This window comes from Papaver somniferum, unplaced genomic scaffold (assembly GCF_003573695.1).
Source record: "Papaver somniferum cultivar HN1 unplaced genomic scaffold, ASM357369v1 unplaced-scaffold_21, whole genome shotgun sequence".
Taxonomy (NCBI): Eukaryota; Viridiplantae; Streptophyta; class Magnoliopsida; order Ranunculales; family Papaveraceae; genus Papaver; species Papaver somniferum.
In genome coordinates, this window is record NW_020631041.1 from 18,263,275 (window position 1) to 18,287,848 (window position 24,574).

Genomic DNA, 24,574 nt, shown 5'->3' on the forward strand with positions numbered 1-24,574 from the left:
TATGCGTACCCGTTCGCATACTAGCGATCCCAGACCAAGTCCAACTACTTAGGTATGCGTACCCGTTTGCATACTTGAGTGGGTTAAGTTCTAAAATCGGTTGATCATGAACAAATGTATTTATAAAATTAGGAATGCAATCTTTTGCAAACCATGGAAATAATGTTCATGAATTCATTCGATTCAATCAAAATCGATTTTGCTTCAATTGTGTCTTGTATACTTCTATATATGAGAATATAAAAAATTGAACAACTCTATAACTAGTTTCATCTGAGTCATTTGAACTAGTTGTGATTAAGATGATTAAGGTTGATATGAAAGTGTTCATATGGATAACTTCGGTTAACTACTGTTGAGCCAACCATGTGTACACATTTTGGTACGGTTACCTATATCTAAATGAAGGCACATTTCATTTGTGTGTAACAAGCTAAGTTCGATCTAACGGTTGAAAGATATTATCTTGAATCTAATCAGGTTTTCATCTAACGGTGAATATTAAATGCTTTGTTACCAAGGTAACATTGATTGCAAACCCTGATTTGAAGACTATATAAGGGATAACTCTAGCAACTGGGAAACCTAATCCCCCACACCTCTTGTGTGATACTAGTTGCGACTAGAGTCGATTCTCCTTTAACCTAGGTTTTTCTAAAACCATTATAGGTTAACGACTTAAAGACTTCATTGGGATTCTGAATCCAGACCCAATTATTTTCTCTGTAGTTGCGTGTTCTGATCTTACTTTGTTCTATCGTATTGAGTACTATCTTCTCTAAAATTTGCTCGAGATTCAATCTCCGATAGGTAAGATAAAAAGTAGTCACAAACATCTTCGTCTCATCGTTTGTGATTCGACAATATCTTTTTCCGCTTCCAAACGGTTAAGATCATTGTGATTCGACAATATCTTGTTCCGCTTCCAAACGGTTAAGATCATTGTGAGGTGATTGATATTACTAGGTTGTTCTTCGGGAATATAAGTCTGGTGTATCACTTGGTTCATGTTCACCTTGATTTATCAAAAGACGGAACAAAAACTCGTAGATATTTCTGTGGGAGACAGATTTATCTATTCAATAGATTTTTCTGTGTGAGACAGATTTGTTTATCAAGTCTTCGAATTTGGGTCGTAGCAACTCTTAGTTGTGGGTGAGATCAGCTATGCGAATCAAGTGCGCAGAGTCCTACTGGGATTCAGAGGCATAAGAAACGGGATTTTACTTTAATCAGTGTGAGATTGGTTAGGGCTCAACTACATTCCAGTCCGAAGTTAACTTGTAGTAGGCTAGAGTCTGTAGCGGCTTAATACACTGTGATGTTCAAATATGGACTAGGTCCCGGGGTTTTTCTGCATTTTCGGTTTCCTCGTTAACAAAAATTTTGGTGTCTGTGTTATTTTTTTTCCGCATTATATTTTCTATATAATTGAAATATCACAGGTTGTGCATAGTTCAATCAATTAGATAATCCAATTTTTGGTTGTTGATATAAATTGATTGACACTTGAACATTGGTCTTTGGTACCGTTCAAGTTTTTTCTCATAATAATCAGGCTCGCGGATTTCTATCTGTTTGATTTGATGATTACATTGAGAAAAAGAGATATAAATCTTAGATGTATTTTCGTTGATTGAGTCTGACTGTCAAGTTGATTCTTGTAGTTGCAGGAAATCCTACAATACACCTCTCACAAGATTTCAATAACATTCAACTCATTTTAGATTAACAATCTTAATTTTATTGATGAATCTTTGAACAATCTTACAAGAAAAGATAAAGGAATCAAGAATAACCACTGATCTAGATTTTCTCTCTCCTATTTACTTGTTTCTCACCCAGAAAAGATCTCTCCCTTTCCTTTACAACTGAGCGGCTATTTATAGGGAATTACATAGTGGATGACAGCTAATATGTCATTTATTTTCGGACCTGACATGCGACATTCTCGCATCCTTACAAATGTTAATCTCGCAAACTCTCTAATTTTCGCAGGAACATCACATTTTTCTCATGATTTAGCTGACTTCGTTTATTATTTCGTTTTTGAAGTTATTATGCGACGTTGCCGTGTTGTTAACAATTTTGCTAAGGCATTATTGTTGCGAGATTCTGATCCTACATCTTGCCTCTTCTCATATGTTCTCTGCGAAGTAGAGAATGATGTGAGCAATGACGCAGCTGTTAATCTCTTCATATTCTGCATTTACCACACGTATTCTTTCTTCCATCTATTTCTTGACACGTCTTCTGTAACCGCTGCTTTTCAACCGCTTACGTATTTTCGCATTAATGGTGTTTATTTCTTCGAGTAAAAAATCTTCTTTATATATTCTTTTTGCTCTTCTTTCCATTTTATTTTTACTTTCTCTTCTCTTTTTATTCTCTCATCTCCGCAACTCTATTGTTCTTCCGTAAGTTCTGCTACTGTAATTCTTCCCTCTTCCCTCTTCAATCTTCTTATTTTTTATTCATTCCCATACTTTATATTCAGATATGCCTCCAAGTGGCCATAAACATGAGAAAATTTTTAAAGACGTCCAAAAAGATCTTGCTGAGAAAGGTTTCACACTTTCTACCATTCCTGGTGAAAGTGCCAAGTCAATTCTTTATATCAAACTTTTCTCTAATCAATATTGTGATGATCAATCAATCATAATTTCGCTAGGTCAAATTCTCGCAGGTCTCCCCATTCCTCTTTATGACCCAGATATTCCTCTGTTCTATGAAATTCTCGCTCACTCGGGATTTTCGCGAGCTATCTTCCAATTGAGTGGGGATTGCATCCGTATGATGCTGGAGTTCGCTAACCATGGTGCTGGTAAAGGATCTATTTATTCCAAAGAACTTAGGGATCCTAAATTCGCAGACTTGGAGATAATCGCTGAAAAATATACAGTAGCGAGTTTCTTTGAGAATTATGAATTGATCTCCATGAAGAAAGAGAATACTCGCTGGGGTATTCGCTTGAAAAGGAAAGATAACATTTATGAAGCTAAAATACTCATGCAAGATATTGATTGGCACTCTGGTAAGAACACAACTCCTCGCCAATCCAAAGATGATAAATGGTGTGTTTTTCCCTTGATGCTGAAAGGACCTTACATTGCTGGGTCAAATGTTCTTCCTGAGAATCTCGCTTCCTATCAACCTTGGGTATTCTCTTGGCCCGAGAAGGAGAAAGAGGTATGTCTCTTCTAGTTTCACCCACTTTACAGTTCTTTATTTATTTTTATTCTTTTGTTCGCTGATTCTTGCGAAATTCTACAGATCCAGAAACTGAATGATAGTTATCACAGGACTGGGAAGGCTAGTACTTTGTTAGCTCTTCGCTCATACACAGATGAGGTAAGAAATATTCTCTTATGATTTTAAACAGTATACTGTTGCCTCCATTTCTTATTTCTATCTGTGTGTGAAGATTATTGTTGAAATAGAAGAGCCTGCCCATGTTGCTAAGACTGGTGATAAAGGAAAAGGTGCTCTTCGCAGGGAAAAACCAACTGCTCCTCCTTCAAAGAATAGAAAAATCCGTTCTTCCTCTCTTTCAAATATTCCTTCTCATGAAAATTCCGAGAGTGATGAGGATGATGAGGATAATGATGACATTGCTGCAAATGAAGATTCTCCATCTGAATCTTCTATGGCTAAGCTCTCTGGCCTCTTTTCTGATTCTTTACAAGCAATGGGAGATAGTCAATTCGCTAATACCTGCAAATCTCTCGCTACATTTTGTGATGTTCCTTTACTGGATGGTGATAATTCTCTTCGCGGAGTTTCTAGATCGATTACTCCCAACTTCCTGCATTCTCTCAATAGTCTGGTATGCTTTCGTCTTTTTACTTCTTCATTACTGTAACTCAAAATCTCTTTCTATTTTAATAATTTTTACATTTTCTTGCAGGCTGGAAAAGTTTCTTTCGCTGTTGCCTCAGTGGAGAGGAGACGCGAAGTTCTTGAAAAGAAGAATCTTCAATTTCGTGCAAAGAATGAGGAATTGGAAATTTAAGTCAAAGATATTCGCGAGAAGAACAAACAACTAGAAATTGATTCTTCTTCGTACAAGAATAAAATCTCTAGTCTTCAACAAGCTAATAATCAACTCTATGGTATGTTAATTTTCTCCTTTCCCTTCATTCATTCATCCTATTATTTTATCTTATTTAATTGATCCTTTTTGCAGACATTTATGGTCTTTCTGATGAAGCTACCATTCTTCGTTCATTTCCTAATGCCTTGGATAATGATACCCTTCTTGAGTGTCTTAATAAATCTTTAAATAGTTTCTCAAATGATAGAATTTCATCTCTTTCTCTGAATGAACTGAGATCCAAATTTCGCCTCTTAGAGATTGACCATATATCTAGTTTAAACTTAGCCAATCGATTTAAGCGTCTCTTTCTTAATTCTAAAGAGAAAATCAATGAGATAAGAACCAAAATTAGCAGTCTCATAGATGATAAGGATCGCATCTCTGATCAAGGTGCTAAGGCTCTGGCGAAATTCCAAGAGACCCTTCTTGAAGTTCAACTTGAACGAGATGAAGCTAACTGCAAGAATATCGAGCTCTGCGAAAGAGAAAACCAAATTCGTTCTCGTCTCCTTATAAATAATAAGGATGAATTCGCTTGGGCTGCGAAAATCTTAGATGATGCTAGAAAAGATTTAGGTGTAAATGTTAGTGTCCAAGTTGAGCATACATCCTTGATTAGAGATATGATTTCTGACAGAGAAGGTTATTAACTGTTCTTCTTCACTAATCTTTTATTTCTTATAAATTTTCATCAAGTTATTAATTGATTTCCTTTTGCTCGTAGATTCTGAAAGTAGATATCGCGAAAGAATTGAGGAACTTGAAGATGAAAAAGAGGAACTCGCAAATAATATTTCTTCTCGCAACGATAAGTATTCTAGATTAAAGAATCAAATCAAGATCACTGTTGTGAACTTTAAGAACGATTCTATGCATTTTCGCAATCAAACTATTCAAATGGTTTGTGATGACCATAGTATTACTCATTCTGATTATCCTTGTCTCTTGGAGGAGATTCCAAAGAACATTCCTAGTCTGACTATTTCTGATAGCGAAGCTGATGATGAAAAATCTGATGGTGATGAAGATTCTGATGGAGATAAAAGTTCTGATGTAGATGAAGAAGGGGACAAGTCTGATGAAGATGACGAAGGATCAACTAAGAAGTAGTCTTTGTTTCTTTCTTTAATCTTCTGTAATACTTGTATATTTATTCCTCCTTTCTGTATATTTGCGAATTCTTTTGGTTCTCCATATTCCTTAATATATGAGTTTCTTTCATTTTGAACTGCACTTATTAAAACAACTCTTCCTTGCAATATGGTTAATCAATATAATCATTATTTTTTTAATTTTTGCGTAAATCTATTATGTGAGACAAATAACATTTTCTAATTTCATTCATTCCCATACTTTCCTCTGTTATTTGTATCCAAATGAGAGATTTTGCAGATTTTTCTTATTGTGTGCCTCAACTTCGCAGTTGTTTATGTATAATTTCGCCATCATATGCAAAGTGAATTTTGATTCTTTTCAAAATCTCATCCCTGTATGGTCTTATTTTTCCTTCCTAGTTAAAGGTTTTATTATGCCACCTCTTGTCGTTGCGAAAAAATCGCAGGACGTCCTTGCACTTTCATGCAAAAACCCATTAATCTTATTTTCTTTTGTATTATGGTCTCTTCCGGAATGTTGCGACAATATAAAAGGCCTAAATATTCTTGCAAAAATAAAGCCCCATTACATTGCCGTCTTGCGACGAAATCGCAGGACGTCTTCGCACTTTCATGCGAAAACCCATTGATCTCGTCTTATCTTTTTCTTTAGTATTATTGCCTCTTCAGGATTGTTGCAAAAATATGACAAGACTTAATACCCTTTCGAGTAAAAAGCCTCATGACATTTGCGTCTTAAGACACTTATCAGCTCCCTAATGGAGGGTCTCTCCCTTATCTCCCCCTGGTTGCCCCTTTAAGGAGGCGTACCTCCACCATACAAGGTTGGCTCCTCCCATCCGGTCTTAACAACAACCAATTGTTTTCACATCCTCTTATCCCTTTTACCTATAGGGTTTATGGTTACGAGACTGCACCCTAAGTGGGGTTTTCTTCGGGCCGAGTGCAGTATAAGCCAAGACTTGTCAAGAATGGCAAGGTACGCTCCAGACGCCCCTGGCACTCTTGACAAAATTGTGTACCTCAGCGCCTTGATCAGATTCTGCACTCCTTGGGAGAGTCCTTATTACCTTAGTCTCCCAACCTAAGTCATATGCTTAAGCTGAGAATCCAAGGTGCCTCCCCGAATGGGCTTTATTGACCCCAAATCTCCATGACTCAGGTTCCGGTGGCGGTGTAGCCTTTCCCTGAGCCATGCAACAGGTACCCCCTTATATGACGTACTTTAGGTCTTACATTTTCCTCTTGCGAAATTGTATTCACGAACTAGGGTGTACGCCATAAAGGTTCGCCCCTTTCTCTTTTGTCATTGTTCTCTGATTGTCTTTTGTAGAATTCATTATCTCTGCGAGATTCTTGCACATCATCATATTGTATTTGCATTTCGCAATCTCAATTTTGGCTTTCAATAAAATGTATTTTTGAGAATTTTATTTATTGCGAGAGTGTCACGACAAATCAATCATTCATACATTACCTTTGCTATCCTCTGCTTCTTTGTTATTTTCTGCTACTGTTTCCTTGGTATTGGTATGTTCACCATTTTTTATTCTGATCCGATATTAGTTTCGCAATATCTCTTCTTCTTTTCTTTCGATTGCATCCACCATCAACCTCTCACTTCTTTGTGTCTCTTTGATTTTGTGTCGCCAATTTTCCTTCTTGTTTGCTCTTCCTTCGCAGGATTCTACCTTAGTTTCATAACACCTCTTTCCTTCAACCCAATCTCCCTTTATGATTTCTACACTGATGGGGTGAGGGAATTTTATGCACTGGTGGAAAGTTGAAGCTACACCTAGAATCCCATGTAGCCAAGGTCGACCAATTAATGCATTGTAGGGTGATTCTACATCAACGACACAAAATAGGATTTCAGAAGATATTCCCTTCAGTGGAATTCGCATAGTAACCTCCCCTTTAGGCTTGTTGGCAGTACCATTAAAACCATATATCTTATATGTTGATGGTATAAGATCATCATCTCTTCCTGTATCGATTAGAATCCTATTAATTGCCCATGATCTTCAGCTTCATCATCTTCATCTTCTTTCGGTTTTGGATTAATTTCTAATTTTACCACCAATGGATTGTCATGTACCTCTCCACCTTCAGGGACTTCTTCCGCGGTAAAAAAAATAGTCTGTTTTTTCCATTCCTCTAGTGGCGAGATTTTCGCAATATTCATAATTTCTCTTCCATCATTATCTCTTGCGAACACTCTACTCAAAACATTGTCATGAAAATCTTCAATTGTCTTGTATGAATGTATGATAGAGTGACAGAATAGATTCTTTGCTTTTGCACCAACTTCTATGAAGAATGTTTCCTTCTTTTTCATCGTGTTTACTTTGTGATGCTCTGGTGGTGATGGTAATGGTTGAGATTGCGGGTTCCCTACCAAAAAGTGGTTTAGTTTTCCTTGATCTATCATTCTCAGAATAATTCTTTTTACATTTCTGCAATCATTTGTAGTATGTCCATGAAAATGATGATAAGAACAAAACTCATAACTTCTGTGGTTTGGAGGTGGTTCCGTTCCCATGTTCCATGGTGTTGGTATATTCTCCATCAAAATTATAGTTTCCCATATTTTCTCCACACTTGCGTTCAGAGGTGGCATCTTGATTTCTTTCCATACCACCTTGTGACCTCCTTGTCCTCTATTATAATTTTGTCTTTTACCTCCATAAGTTTCTTGCGCCTGATCGAGTCTTTGAATTTTGTTATTTCCACCACGATTGTAGAAATTTCTTTCTCTTTCATATTCCTCTTGATATCGACTTCCCATAGCCACCAGTTTTTGTTGATTGTTTCCCGTCACCTTTTCTTGTTGTATTTGCGAAGTGCTCGCCACTGTGTTTATTAGTTTGGGTAATAATCTTGCATTTGCTGTTTGTGAAATGGTGTTCGCAACCGGATATGATTCCATTTCATTTTGCCTTTCTTCTAGAGCAATATATTCTTCCTGAAGTTCTCGCAATTCAGTCATTGTGATTGTATTCTTGACTCTGAAAATTTGGATATACAATAGGGTGGTTGCAAACATAGCATTGATAAATGATAAGATAAGATATCTCTCATCTACACGACCAGCCATTTCGCTACACATAGTCCTCCATCTTTTAGTTAGGTGCTTCAAACTTTCGCCAATCCTTTGTTTTAATCCAAACACGTCTTCAATACCAGGTCAATAAGAATTATTACTTATATATGCCCCCAGGAATGTAGTCTGCAAATGATTGAAGGATGTTATTGTATTCTTTGGTAGACCTTCGAACCATTTTAATGCCTCCCCTGTTAAGCTGGATGCGAAATACTTGCATAATACGACATCATGATTTTCCCATTGCAACATGCACCTCACATAGGCTTTAATGTGTTGAATTGCACAAGTTGTTCCATCAAAAATGCAGGTTAATGCGGGAAAATTGCATTTCGGTGGTATTCCTCCTAGTTGTACTTCCCTTGTAAATGGAGTTTTCGCAGCTTCTTCTATAGCTTCATCTAATTGTCTTCTGCCTACTTGTCCTCTATTATTTAGCATTCCTCTCATTTCTTCTAATTCTTTTAAGATTTGTTTATTTACACCTGAATTTTGATCCATTGGTCTTTTTAATTTCGCCTCCCTTCTTCTGCGTTCATGTCTTTCTTCTCTCGCGAAATTTTGCATTTCTTCCTCATCATCTTCATCTCGTCTTCTTCTGCGATTCTCTTCCTCATCTCTATCTTTAATTTTCATATGATGATGTCTCTCATCTTCCCATCCATGATTTTGTTCATTTCTTATAAATTCCATTCGTTGTCTTTCAGCCATCCTCTGTACTCTATCATACTCTTCATTGATATTACCGTTATTCCGGTTTTGTGTACGCCTTCTTTCTCGATTGTCGTGATTGTTCTGGCGAATTTTCTCCTGAATCTCTTGTTCTTCCATTTTCGCTCTCAATCTTTCACGTTCGCAAATTAAACGTGCTTGTTCAACATAATGTCTTTCAATTTCTTCTTCAATCGTTTGTTGATTTCTTTGAGCTTCTCTCTCATGTAAAATTCTCCTTCTTTCCTCTCGATTCCCTTCGCGATCTTGATTATTTTGTCCCTGACGTTGTCCATTTTCTTGATTTCTATCATTTTTCCTATCATCAAAAGTTTCATTTTGTGGAACGTAACGATCATCATTCCTTTCTCTATTTTCGCGATGTTCTTCATTAGGATTTGATATTTCTTCTTGAATATTATTTCCGGCATTAGTTGTGGGAGAGTTTCACCTCATCTCTCTTCTAGTCGATCTTGAATATGATTTTGTAATACTTCTCGATCTTCTACTTTGTAGTCTCATATTTTCCATCCTCAATTCGTGATTTTGCCTTGTTAGATTCGCACGTTCTTCTGCCTCAACTCTTCTTTCTTCATGTATTCTTCGTCTTAACGTTTTTAATGCTCCAATTTCCTCATCTCCATGAATTATTTAGTCATCTGCTTCTTGATTTCTCTCTACCTGTCTATGATTTTTGGTTTGCTGCTCTTCTTCTACTTCTTCTGCTGAATTTAACTGCCAAGTGTGTATACTCACCCTATTATAATCTATATTCCTTCCTTGTATTAGTGTTTGTTGAACTGGTGGTTGAATTTGATTTTCTCCATTTCTTCTCATTCTATTAGATTCTCCCATTTCACTTCTTTCCCTTCCAGCAATTCTCTTGCTTCTTCTAACAGTAGTTGGTTGTTATGATGTATTTCTTCTTCTAGCCATTTCTTCAATATTAATGAATTGCAAGAGATTATGTCAAATTCTTAATCAATCACCCCAAATCTTCACAAATATCAATATTAATCTTCAATTTTTTTTTAGAATAATCTTCAATCTTCCATCGTCCCTGTTTCTAGCGCCATTATGTAGTTGCATGAAATCCTACAATACACCCCTCACAAGATTTCAATAACATTCAACTCATTTTAGAGTTTGGTCTAACATTTGTAAACTGGGTATAATAGTAACTTTCATTAATAATTAGATTTTATTTAAGTTTTTAATATTTATTAAACGGAAGTCAACATCTAACCGAGTCAACGCGGGTCAACGTCTTTTCTAAGTACCAAACACCAAGTTGGACAAATGTTAGACCAAACTCAAAAGTTGGACAAAACTTGAGTACCAAAAACAAAATAACCCTATAAGAAAAGATAAAGGAATCAAGAATAACCACTGCTCTAGATTTTCTCTCTCCTATTTACTTGTTTCTCACCCAGAAAAGATCTCTCCCTTTCCTTTACAACTGAGCGACTATTTATAGGGAATTACATAGTGGATGACAGCTAATATGTCATTTATTTTCGGATCCGACCTGCGACATTCTCGCATCCTTACAAATGTTAATCTCGCAAACTCTCTAATTTTCGCAGGAACATCACATTTTTCTCATGATTTAGCTGACATCGTTTATTATTTCGTTTCTGAAGTTATTCTGCGACGCTGCCGTGTTGTGTTGTTAATAGTTTCGCTAAGGAATTATTGTTGCAAGATTCTGATCCTACAATTCTCTTGGAAGTTTATTGGAGTTAGTTCATACAGATTGCCTGAACGAAATATTGGGTGTGGTTGTTAGACCCCCGATTTTTCACCATGTTCTCTGGCAAATTGGTTGTATGCATATTATGCTTGATTGTTGGTCTTGGTAGTGATTTCTGAACCATGAATTGTGAATACGTTTTATGGTAATGTAATTCTAGTAAGACTAGGTTATTATAACATTACTTCAGAAGAAATTCTGGTTTGATGATGTGATTGGGAACACTATGAAATTGTTTTGCAAAGGTGGGTTAAAGTAATCAAAATTTTCTTAAATATTCTAGACTTTAACGGTAGATCCCGAATCATGGGGAGTACGCTTTTCGTATGGATGATGCTATTTTCTTCTCCATTGAGTACGGATAGACTAGGGTAACATATGTTTAGATTGTCCAGTGTCATTTTTCTAGACCATTGGAAGTGATCTTCCATAGGTATTGTAATATGGTACACAATATCTGAGGAGGTGAGTTAGAACAATCTTTTGTTGAGTGTTGGGTGTAAAAAGTGTTAAAAAAAATTTCTGTTAGTAGAACTGTTGTATTTGTTTTCCACTGAGCACCCCTCTGGAAGCAGGTCACTAAAGTTCTTGGTTGCAGGTATGGGGCCTCTAAAGACTCGATGTGATCTCTAGACTAGATTCCTCCCTTTGGCTTACCCTGGATTTCCTTTCTTATATGATTTTCCACCCGATGGATGGATGAAAGAACTATTCTACTAGCTATACTTAATCAATGGATGAGACTTCCCAATGGAAGAATCCAATTTCGAAGACAAGTGTTTGTCTACTGTCTTGTTCCACAAGGCAGAGAGAGACTCTTTAAAGAATCAACTGAAAGGAGTCTAGAAATACTTCTACCAATATTTCCGCTTCTGTTTTCAGTTATTAGAAGAGATGATGCACGCGAAGATATCCATTTTCGTAGGTTAAAGCTTTAGTGATATAGTAATGTTTGTGAATTAATTTATGTCTGTATATTTTGTTAAACAAAAATATAATATTTTAGTTATATCACTTGAGAGATCTTTCATTTTATATATATCTGGGTGATGGATTTAGTATAGAGCCCCAAAAGCTAGCATCTTAATTATATAATGAGGCACTAAGGATCTAAATCATTTACTTAAACAATCAATTTAGAAATCTGCAATAAAACTTAACCCAAAATTATCCAATACACTCTGATATATAAACAAATGAAAATCTCTCAAGCGATATGAATACAATAATGTGTTGTTTTACAGAAAAACAAAACAAAACATATATAAATATATGTTCAACGTCTCAAAATTCGGTAAAGATTTAAGCTACGAAAACAGATATCTTCATGCGTACCATTTTTTCTGATCACTAAAACTGATGTGGTAACGAGTGAGCACATCATCCCAAAAAGGGGGCTCAGAAGATACTAATATAACATTCCGGTAATCACTAACATGCTACATAGTTCTACTAGAGAGAATGATTAAACATCTTCTACACACAACAAAAAGCAGAAGATCACTCCAATATCATTCCTTTAGTCAAAAGAATACCGCCGAGATGTTCTACGAAATGACGTTAGAACAACCTAAACATATATCATCCTAACCTCGTCTTACTCAAAGGAGAAGAAGATGCTAAGATAACTCCAGTCTCAAAGGATAACACCATCCCAACGAAATGCGTACATCTCGTGAATCAGGAATCACCATCTAAGTCTAGAACATATAATAAAGTTTTAATTACTATATCTATACGCCAGGTTCACGGTATGAACGACCGCCGCATAAACCTATAATTTCTTCCAGAGGCAAAGATATATTATGCACACGATCAATCTCCCTATATAGAAATATGTATATAATACTGAGTGGAAATTCCACACCTAATAATTGCATCAAATAAATATAAAATATAATATCAACGCTCAGCTGCCACCAAACAACCACTAGGGTATACTAAATCGACAGAAGGCGACCTCGTTGTAGTAATATGAAAGCCAGTACTACCACATTCCAGTAGTATTGAATTCCTATTTAATATTGAAAGCCAATACTACCAAATTCCAGTAGTATTGAGTTCCTAATCATTTGAAAGAAAATTTCAGTGTCGACAATAGTGAGAAGCTGTGGAGAAACAGACACTCCTCACGAGGAGACCAGACAACGCAAATTACACAACAATACAACATACTCATTCAATTACACACAAACATGATTGAATACAAACGTACAATTACATTAAAACTTGTTCAAAACAGTAAAACACATCATGCTCTCCATTTAAAGTAACTTAATGATTACAAGAGAGATACAAAAGTTCCCACCTGTTTTGAATGCAAACCACTCCATTACAAGTTTCCCAATCTACACTTTCCTATCCACGATCAACCTCATCATTGTCGTCATCTTGAACGTGTACTTACCATCTGAATCAACATGACAATGATACATAAATGGTCTTTCAAAATCCCATACGATATCCTTTGCTCTATCTCAATCTTCATTCGAGATTTTCCCCTATCTCTTTCTTTATTAAATTCTCATCGATAGTTTTGTGTCCAAATTGGTTAACCGAAAGGGTATAAAAAATGGCCGGAAACTGGCTGGGATAGTCGCCGGAAAACTTCAGGTGATCGAAAAGATCACCGATCAACAAGCAGTTTACCTAACAGTTATTGGTCAACTAACGGTCAACATTAGTCAAATGGTCAAGTCAAAGTCAAAAGTCAAGGTCCGAGGTCAAACGAGTCAACTCAATGAGTTGAATCAGGGTTTACTGAGTTAACTCAACACAGTCATACAACCTGAGTCAGGCAGAATAAATCAGTCAGACAACTGACTGAGCAAAAGAACACTGGCCTGCGCCATTGCACATGCCCAAGGCAAAGCTGCATCAGAACATGATCAGCTGAACACAAACTTGCCAAGACTACAGACTCAACCTAACTCATTTTTCATACAATAACATCTTCTTCTTAATCATTTCAATGTCGATCCAATCATTCTTTCTAAACAACTTCATATTCAACTTACAAATACAACTACAGCTTTCCTGAACTTTCAGCAGTTCCAAGCTTTCACACAAACACTAACTGCAATTTTATAATCACCACCAATTCAGACTATATACAACTCAACACATTAAACTTTACCCAGTTCAATCTTTCCTTTTGCTCATCACATCTAACACTTGTGTTTAACCCAATATTCATATTCACAGATATCACCAGTTCAATACCACCAACAAATCTGCACACCTGTAAACTTCTAACATTCATCTAAACCTTCAATTCGTCCAATTCAACTTCTCTCAGTCACAACAATTGTAACTTTACTATCACCGCATCATTACTATAACCTGATTCATCTATAACAATCTTTTGTTCATTTTATCTACACAAACACACTTACACTGTTCTCAACAACTTCCATTTCTTAAAGTTTAATCCATGCATCAATCTAACACATACCATCTTCCTAACAATCAACACAAATCAAACCTCAACACCATGATCAATTCACTGGAGAAACCCCCATCATCTTCTTAATAATAGAACTAATCCCTAGTTTTGATTCACTGCCATCTCAACTACAAAGTTGCAGCATGAACATCATTCACAGCAAACCCATTCCTGTTTCAAATTCTATTTCCTTTCAAACAACACCAACACCAGCAAAACCATCTTATGTCTCAACCTTAATTTACAATCCCAAATAAATTCATAAAAAACCCTATAATTCAAAACAATACTAAATCCTAATTACAAGAGTAATCTACACATACCCATTTATCCAATTGATGTAATCTAATCAATTACTCCATGAACCCTAAAACAGAATCAAATATAAGAAACCTTAAATTGGATTACCTTTTCCATTCTTCCTGAGTTTGATCCAACATCAATAATAAAAATTTCAAACCCTAACTTCTCAGTTTACATCAAAACCACTTCAGATTATCAATTGAACGCAAACCCTTAATTCAATCAACTAAACCCATCTCTAGTTACCTCAAATCAAACCTTCATCAACTCACAAACCCTAACTCCACTACTCCCTGATTCGCCTCAAAACCCCAGCAATCCTTAATCCTCTCCTTCCTACATCACATAGACAACACTTCCTTCACCATCAGAATAGTTTCATCAATAAAATTCTATCAAACGGGCTCTCAATTTCATCACTCGAATTCTACATAGGAAGAAAAATGAGAAGTAGAAGAAGAAAGAAGAAACGAGAAGAAGAAAGAAGAGAATATGAATCTCTTCTCGATTTGGTTTTGGATAAAACCAACGAGAATTACTAGGGATCCAGAAAAATTGGATATGGGAAGAACAAAGGGTTCCTAGAGAAGAAACTCGGATGTCATAACTTTTATTGTCAAAAGATTATTTTACCCTTCACACATCTTAGATGCTATCTTCTTTGTCCAACATCCGATTGACGCCTAAGAGTAGATCATTTCGCATAACTTTTCAAGATCTATGCAATGATACTAGTTTCATCTTCAAATTATTATTGGATTAATTTATATTAATTAAAGTTCATATTAAATTAATCGAGTCATCAGCGGCTAAAACGTCTTTTGACTGGTTTAATAGTGTTGACGTGCTTGAGGGTCTTTACATTTAGTTTCAGATTAAGTTTTGTTAAGAACTTTTAATTTGATCTTTAAATCAATAATTTAGGTCCTTAATACGTCAGCATGTGGATTGGTATCTTGGATTATTAAGTAGCTGAATTTTGGGGAGTTAGAGATTAGTCCAAATTTACCATATCATGAACGAGTAAGTCATTTTTTTTGACGATTCATCCCATAACGATGTTTTTCGATGATAAAATGACCCTCTTAATTTACAATTTAAGCTAAAGTGACTCATGGTGATGTCAATGATTTTAAATAACATAAAAGTGATTTAAAAATACTAATTTATCTTTGGACCTCTCATTCAAAATTCACAAATTTTATATATTTTAAAAGCTAAAGCAATTGTTAAGTAGCTGAATTTTGGGGAGTTAGTGATTAGTCCAAATTTACCATATCATGAGCGAGTTAGTCATTTTTTTGACGATTCATCCTAGATGTTTTCCGATGAGAAAAATGACCCTCATAACAATTTAAGCTAAAGTGACTCATGGTGATGTCAATGATTTTAAATAACATAAAAGTGATTTAAAAATAATTTATCTTTGGATCTCTCATTCAAAATTCACAAACTTTATATATTTGGAAAGTTATTTATGAGATCCACACAAAATTTGCGAATTTTGGATGAACCGTACAAAAAAAAAATTATTTTTATGTTATTTAAAATTACTGACATTTTAAAATGAAAACCTGTTGCAATCGCCAGTTATGATTTTGCTCTTCATATTTGATTAACGTGATCCAAAATTAGCTAACATTGAATTAACAACTATCCAATTGCATATGGTGTTCTTTAGTCGGCTACGAAAGAATTATTTCCAACACGATTTTGTTTCAAGTTACAAAATCCGCTAGGAAAAATATTCCAATCTAGTTGAATGTCATTTGCATTTCAAAAACATGAAAATCAGCTTGGTTGAAATATTATTTTCTAGTCGATTTTGGATGTCTTCTTCGTATATGAAGATCACCATCCACTATCGTTTAGATTTTCTGTTACAGTTCAATTTAAATTTTAAATAGTTTGGTTGTAGGATCGTAACATTTTCTTCAATTTTCCAGCCGATTAGATGACGCCTCGATTCATGGAACAAAATTTATGGTTTTTGTATCGTATTGTCACGATTTTCAAGGAACAAAATTGGCATTCAAGGTAATTTTAGACGTATACATGAATATTTGTAGTCCTAATTAGATTCTCCATTTGTCTCGAAATAATTTTCACTTTGGGTTTGGGTAAAAAAATCATGATATGAAAAATCACTCATTACTATAACTCTAATCTACTAAAACTAATTCTAATTTATAACTTTAATCTCATAAATCATATTTGTCCCAGTTAACTAACAGCCTACCATATGTGTTTAAGAAATCATAAATTGTGTTTGGTGGGAATAACACAACCAATCCACGACCACAGAATCACTAAACTTAGTGTGCGTACGGAGAAATCATTTTTCTATACAGACCATAGAGCAAAGAAATATTCTATGTTAAACAGTAAACAGAATTTATTGGTTGGCTGGTTGGTCCTTCTTTTACTTTCCGTACTCCACCACCATGTGTCTGTTTTTTATATTTTTATCTTTTTTCTTTTGAAGCATAGTAAACAACTAAAGAACTACGTATCATTTCAATCAAGATTTCATGCTTCAAAAAAAAAAAAAAAACAAAGGGAAAAAAAGAAACTAAAGAACTACACATGACATAGGCATATGGTGCCCAAAGAGTCTGCTAAAACAATTTGGTTTTAAAAAGTTGGTACAGCATATATGCTCTCCGATTGTAGTCGAGAAGGTTCTTATTTGACTTCCTTCTGCTACATGGTTTCCCAGACATCCACCACCTGATTAACCTGTACATAGTTGTAAATTTAAAGTACACTATAGGATTTGTCTTGTGTTAGTTTAGTCTTGAAAAGAATTTGGATTTGGACAAACTCTATCTTGACTAAACTTGTGCCTAAAGTTCAGTTACTTATAAACTTAAGTTGGGAAAACTTGTATGTAAAGTAATGATTTTTAAGGACCAAGTTTGTGTCTTTATAAATAGGACTAGAATTGTAGGTTCGTAGAAATCCAACCTAGAAGATTGGTAAAACTTTGTGATTAGGTTCTTAATCTATTTGTTAGGGAGGATCGAATGCTACCGTGAAGGCCAATATCGATGTGGAAGAAAAACTTGTAGAGAGAGGATTTTTGTGTTCCAGTGTTTAGAGTTTAAGGCTTTGCCCTAAACTAAGTTTCTAAACGGTTTCCATGTTTCTCCTCTGTTACTGGCAACCATGAAGAAGGAATAGAAGAGAAGACATGAGGCTGGATTGAAGAACGTTTTAGAGAGTTGGTTTCTTCAATGGTGTTCTCGGGTATGTTTAGTTAACTATTTTGTTTAGTTTTCTTTTGTGGATTGCGGAAAGACCATGTAATGGTCTTTGATTTAATGGAAGTTTTTTTTGTTGGTTTTGGCCTTGGATGTAGCATGTAAAAGTGAACCACGTATATCTTGTATTGTGGTTGTGTGTGCTTCTTTATCTTCTGTCTCTCTTATTATTTCTCTCATGATTGGTTCTAATCACCAATTTTCATTTGTGATCATGTGTTCCACTGCGCTCAGGGTACCAATTTTCCTAACATCTTGTCCACTACAGCTGTCATATTAGAGAGACTCCAAGGCTGTTCAGAAGCGTTTTTCACAAAGGGAACCAAGTTTTCCGAGCCTGATTCAAAATGCACTTTGGTCCATTGTGTATCTGTTGTTGTTCTTGTCGCGATCAGCATGGACCAGGTTTCTCCTAACAAAGCAGTGATGATTCCCAGCGGTGATGATTCCCAGAGGTTGTGTTAATAGGGAGTCTGTACAGATGAACCCGTCCCTTGCATAACCAATATGCCCTCTAATTTCCCTATATGTGTTTATCTTAATCCAGTCCCTAGTTAGCAATTCAGGATACGGGTAGTAGTTCGAAACGGCATACATGCGGGAATTATACGGATTCAGATATGTCGGATTCGGTCAAAAATCCGGTCAACGGTTCGTTGTTCGGACAGTAGTTCGGAACGGCATACGTACGTGCATATTCGTTTTATAAATGTGAGTACGACACTTAAAATTAGGCTTACATATATGATAAATTGATAAGTATTATGACCTTATTACGAGACTAATTTTATTTTTATATGATTTATAAGATGGAAAAAAAACATTTTAGCGTGATTATTTAATAAGAAGTAAACAATTTAATCGTATAAATGTATTATAAAACGAGTTTATAAACTTTTAAACAAAAATTAACACATAAAACACTGGTTAAACAACTACCAATAGAAAATTTTAACTGAATATATATATTTAAATATAAAGTATATAAAAAATCAAACAAAAACCAATCAACAGAATTCTGGTCAGAGAATTACCTATGAGAGAGCGAGGTTGGGCGCGAACGAGGTTCGAAGTTCTAGTTCGGAAACATCATTCAGATTCGGTCAGTTAGGATACGTTCGCGAATCATTCGTGAGGTCCATATAATCCGGGAACTAGGTTCGAAGTTTAAATAGTTCGGAAGTATCATTCGGATTCGGTCAGTTCAGATACGTTCACGAATCATTCGGGAATGATTCGAAGAATTACTAACTAGGATCCAGTCTAGTAACCAGGGGAGGGTCTACAGCCAGACTTGACCTGGCTTAAGCCACCGCCAAAACTTTGATTATTATTTTTTTCAAATAGGTAGTGGACCTTAGCCCACACCAATGCAAGCCCAGCTAAAATGGCTATCAAGCTAGGGTAGAAAACTACAACTATTCATAAAACTTTTTCAAGGCCCTCCTAGTTCTAAATCCTAATTCTGTCCCTGATAGTGATGGGAAAATCTCTCCTGCTGAAATTATCGTTGTAGTTCGCTTGTTTGTTACTGTTTTGGTTTGCAGATGGTGGCAAATCTGATATATAAGGTGGCATCACCCTTTTTGTTCAGGTTCTCCTGTTTTCTTGAAATCAAGAAAAAGATTTAAATGCAAAAAATGAATTAAACAAAAATGTTGAAACTAAGAAAAAGAATTAAATATGAAAATAAATAAATTGGGGTTATAAAAAAAAGAATTAAATGTGAAAATAAATAAATTGGGGTTATAAATATTGAAGTCTTGCAATGTTAGGATGCCCACTGCTTATATAGAACTCGCGATTGGAGATATCAAAACTAATTGGGGATAGAGGAAAAGGACAAAAACTGGATCCAAATATCAAATCAGGGTCACCCTTTATCTAATTATTTTTTAATTCCTAATCTACCCCTCACTAATCAGGTTTAGTGTTTAATTATACTTAGGAAAATTATAAGATTATTTGATAAATGATTAGTGTATTATTTAGTTTTGGGTGAGGTGAGAGTTGAATGAGGGAAAAAAATTTGAGAGGGAAGTTTTTTTGGTGAAAATAGTGGAAAGAGAATTGCCGCTGAATCTTTAGCTCAACTATAAAAGGAAGTTTTATTCTTTGAATTCTCCATTTTTTTTCTCTCTGAAAAAGCTCGGTGCCGGCATAGAAGAAGTATGAATACCATGCCGACATATGTTGGAAATTTTCATAAATGTTTGCCTCTACGCAGAGTTTTCGGTGATCGACCTGAGAAAACTTTTTCTACGAGAAAATTGAATTTCAGTCCGTTTTAATATTTTTTTTCTGGTTTTCAGTCCACTGCCGGCACCAGGGCCGTACCAAGTAGTAAGGCCACATAGGCAGTCGCCTAGGGCCCCCAAATTATACCGGCCCCAATTTTTTTGTTTTGTTTATATATTAATTTTTTTTTGCCCATCAGAGAAGAAAAATAAAACTATTATTGTGCATGTAATATCTACGAAATTCTAGAATTTTTTATTTATCTGTTAGCCTAAGTTTTAACTATGTTGGTCCAAAAATTATTTATACAAAATCCAAGAATCTCTTATCCGTCTGCCCATATTTTAATTATTTTGGCCCAGTAAAATTTTGGCTCAATTAGTATCCAACTTTCTACTGTTCCAAATTAAAAACTTAACTATCTACCTAAATTTTTTATATTTTAGCACTTTAAAGGCATCATGTAGCAAGCCTAAAAATTATCTAAAATATGACATGGATTCTGATATTGATGGGCTGAGATGACTTGTATGTCGAAATGAAAGTTCTAAAAAATTACTTGCCACAAGAAACCGAAAGAGAAATTGAATTGTTGAATTTCTTGAAAGATATGGAAAGTTGTTACTGCAAAAATTTCACACATTATGTTATTGAAAATTTCAATTACAGTTGCCTCAGTAGAAAGAATTTTAAAATCCAACCTGATCAAGTCTTAACTTCATTCAACAATGTAGCAATATTTTTTTTTTGGGATAACCTAGCAATGTTGTCTATCGAGAAAGATATCATCAAAGAATCCAGAAAGGTCAATTTTAATAGATTTGTTACTTTTATGCGATCGTTTTGTATTGTGCAAATTTTATTGTACCATCTCCGTTTCAAAAAAATAGGCTGACTTCATATACAAATTACGCATAAAACAAGTTTTTTTTTTTTTTGAAACGAAATGAGTACATTGCTTATGGTATCTTTTTATTTTAAACAGTAGAATTTTTTTTCTTTTAGGACCCAATTTTTAGTTTTCGCCTAAGGCCTCTAAAAAATTTGGTACGGCTGTGGCCGGCACAGCCGGCACAGTCAGTTAATTCTCGAGCATGCTGGTACAGCTACCGGCATGGTATGTTGCTTGAATTTCTTTGTCAGCACATGATGTAAAGTATCCAGAAACTTGAAAAAAAAATTTCACTTGAGTACCGGCATTGATAGATTTTTATCGAGCATGCCGGCACTTAGTTACGGCATTGAATGTTAGTTACCAAGCATGTCGGCACCATTTTCCGGCATGGTCTTCATCACTTCCGGCGATGTAAAAAAAATTATTTCTGACATGGTCTTCATCACTACCGGCATGGTCTTCATCACTATCGGCATGGTATTCATCTATACCGGCATGGTCTTCATCACTTCTGGAATTTTTTCATCATTTCCGGGGTCTTCATCACTTCCGGTATGGTATTCATCACTTCCGGCATGGTATTCATCACTTCCGAATGTAAAACAAAAAAAGAATCGTTTTCAAATTGAGGAGCCGGCAGAGAAGGAGAAAACAATTTGAAAGAGAGTGGGGAAATTTTAGAATTTAAAAGGGAGTGGGGAATATTTAGGTTTCAAATCTCTAACCCTAATAGAGATTAATAAGAGGTGAAGCTGGAAATGGAAATATGATCTTGTTTTTTGATTTTAAGTTTTTTGATTTTTATTTTGAAGGAAGGGTATTTTAGTATTTTTGCCCCCAAAAACACCCCTTAACAAACACTATTGATTGGGGGAAGTAATTCATATCCCCAATTAGTTTTGATATCCCCAATTGCGATTCCTTATATACTGCTGGATTTTAAACCTGGAATACTATGTGGGACTAATAATTCAACAGTTAAGATTGAGTTTGTTCTTTTATCACTAGGGTAAAGAGATGATAAATAAGGAAAGTTAAGGTTTTGATCGAGTTTGCTCTTTTACCGAATAAAGGCATCGGGCAAATGAGGAAAGACACGTAGAAAGACAGGTAGAAGCTCCGAACAAAGGTCGGTTGGCCTTTCATGAAGTAAAAGGTCGGTCCGTACTCTTCTTCCTCCATCTAGTAGTATTACTTTTGATGATTTTTAAGTTCAAATTTTATGTTGTTTTTGACATGTTTTTGATTTTAGTGACGTTAAAGATAATTAAGAGCTGAATGAGTGAGTGATCAGTAGATTGTATTGAAAGAGGAGAAATAATAATAATGGGGAGGGGAAAAACAGAGATGAGAAGGATAGAAAATGCAACAAGTAGACAAGTAACATTTTCAAAGAGAAGAAATGGTATACTGAAAAAAGCTTATGAACTTTCTGTACTCTGTGAAGCTGAAATTGCTCTTATCATTTTCTCACCAACAGGAAAACTCCATGAATTCTCCAGCAGCTCTACCAGGTAGCTTTCCATTATTTCTCCCTGCGTACTTTTCCTCTTTTCTTCTTCACAGCATTAGTACTAGTCTTTTTTCTGGATCTTGTCTCATTTTCATCAAGAAACACACTCCGGTTCTCCTTCAAATTGAAATTTTTTTTTTCTTTCTGGATCTGAATTTTTTTGGTCTCTTTCTCAACTTAAACCCGTTTCATCTTCATTAAAATACTTAATCAAGACTGTCGACATTTACTAATATATATATATATATATATATTTATCTTTTTCTTTTTCTAACTGTGATGTTCCAGTATGCAAAACACGATCGAGCGCTACCAGAAACACGATGCAGATGTAAAAGAAAATTCACAGGTCAGGCAACCTCTACAACTTTATCATGATGTTCTTTCAAATATCTTATGTCATGTTTGCCAAATTCTGATAACTTGGTTTGAATACCTTATTTTAGTAGTACTAGGTTAGAACGCCAGCCGACTGTGCAGTAAAGCGCACGCGCAGTTAGTGTTCTGAAATGACTACTGCAATTATTTGGTCGTTAATAAAGCGCACCAAAATTAACAATCCTATAAGATGCACAAACAATGACTCTCTGTTGCGACTGAGGATTTATTTTTTCTTGTAAGAATGACGTAATACATTGTTGTTCGTGTGGCTCTTTTTAAAGCTTGGGCTGATAGCACATTGGTACTATAAGTTTAAGTTTGAGCATCCAATTCACAGTTGATTGGAAATAAAATAGAGCTTGTGTCGCTCTATCACCCTTGCTTGCATCAATCAAAGACCTAGTTCGCGTTTATTACTTCTTTAGTCTTCCTTTTTATTTATTTTTGTCTTATCGCCTTACCGGTAAATTTATAATAATACACTCTGCAGCTGAAACATGAAGCTGCAAACCTTGCAAAGAAGATCGAGAGTCTCGAAGTCTCTAAAAGGTTCGATGCCCGAGAGCCTTTTAAACGTAGTGCGTTTTCCATTTTGTAAACCCTTGAAACAATTTCTTGTAGGAAGCTAATGGGAGAAGGCTTAGAATCTTGCTCCATTAACGAATTGCAGACAACTGAGAATCAGTTGGAGAAGAGTCTACTTATTATCAGGGAAAGAAAGGTAGTAAAATGGTTTAATCCATCTCATGGAGTCATCATGTTCAATTTCTTAAAAACTGAAAAAACAATTATTAAAAATCAAAATATCTTTGATGTTTTCCTATCACTTCAGCATCAGTTGCATAGGAAAAAGATTGAGCAGCTAAAACAAAAGGTAATTTGTCATGTTAAATGGCAGTTTAATTGGATTAATTCGGTTAATCTTACTTTTTATGCTTGTCAGTAATTTGCTAACCACGATATTGTTTCCCGTGACATTTCAGGAAAAGCAACTATTAGAAGAGAATGAAGTTTTACGCGAGAGGGTAATTTTAGTTTAACTTATTTTCATTCTCAGACTTCATAAATTGAAGAACAATATAAACAGTAAACATGTTCTGGTCGAGCTAGCTAAGTCTGACAGTGAGGGAAGAGTAAAGAACAGGCTTAAAGTGAGTTAATTAACATTTTTGTTTTTCGCCGTAACAGTGTGGGGCTCGACAATGGGATCAACAGAACCAACAGAAAGAAATACAAGACACTACTACCTTATGAAACTAGTCAAAATTCTCGTGTGGTGAAAACTGAGCTACAAATCGGCAGGCCTGAAAGAAGGTGACATTATGTCGTTATACAACTCCACATCCTCCTAATTGCTATCATTATGATTGTATATGTATGTATGCATGTTAAACGAGGTAACGACCTATGATACAATCTGTCATTATCTTCTGATGCCATCTATTCATTATCTTCTGATGCCATCTATAATTTTCAGATATATAGGTGGTCTCGATTTCCAGAATCATATGGCCAATTTCTTGTGTTAATCTAATCCCAACTTAGCTATCTTATAATGAGGTGGTACCGAGTTTTGGTATGGATTAGAGGAACGGTACCGACCTTGTCCCCTACCTATCTAGTATCAAAAAAATACAAAAGTAAATAAAAATCTGGCACAAATAGAATGTCATAGTGGTATTAATATGCAATTGCATACCCAAATACACACAAGTAGACATAGATGCATTAGTTGTTAGGCTGGTTCCACTTGTTTAC

The 24,574-nt window shown here is 35.3% G+C and overlaps 1 protein-coding gene across 1 annotated transcript; it reads left to right on the top strand.

Annotated features, from left to right (window-relative positions):
• Positions 1-22,248: 22,248 nt before the first annotated feature.
• Positions 22,249-24,147, top strand: LOC113339715 (MADS-box protein SOC1-like). The gene is made up of 8 exons (XM_026584947.1): positions 22,249-22,436; positions 22,724-22,838; positions 23,307-23,365; positions 23,438-23,537; positions 23,649-23,690; positions 23,800-23,841; positions 23,927-23,949; positions 24,005-24,147. The coding sequence occupies exons 1-8, from the start codon at positions 22,249-22,251 to the stop codon at positions 24,132-24,134; spliced, it is 699 nt and encodes a 232-aa protein (XP_026440732.1). The 3' UTR covers positions 24,135-24,147.
• The last annotated feature ends 427 nt before the right edge of the window (positions 24,148-24,574 follow it).

Bases quoted from the DNA above. Each gene is read 5' to 3' on its own strand.
- LOC113339715 (XM_026584947.1), top strand. From the start codon at position 22,249: ATGGGGAGGGGAAAAACAGAGATGAGAAGGATAGAAAATGCAACAAGT. The intron at 22,839-23,306 runs GTTTGCCAAATT...TACACTCTGCAG, and splicing joins TTTCAAATATCTTATGTCAT to CTGAAACATGAAGCTGCAAA. The intron at 23,691-23,799 runs GTAATTTGTCAT...GTGACATTTCAG, and splicing joins TTGAGCAGCTAAAACAAAAG to GAAAAGCAACTATTAGAAGA.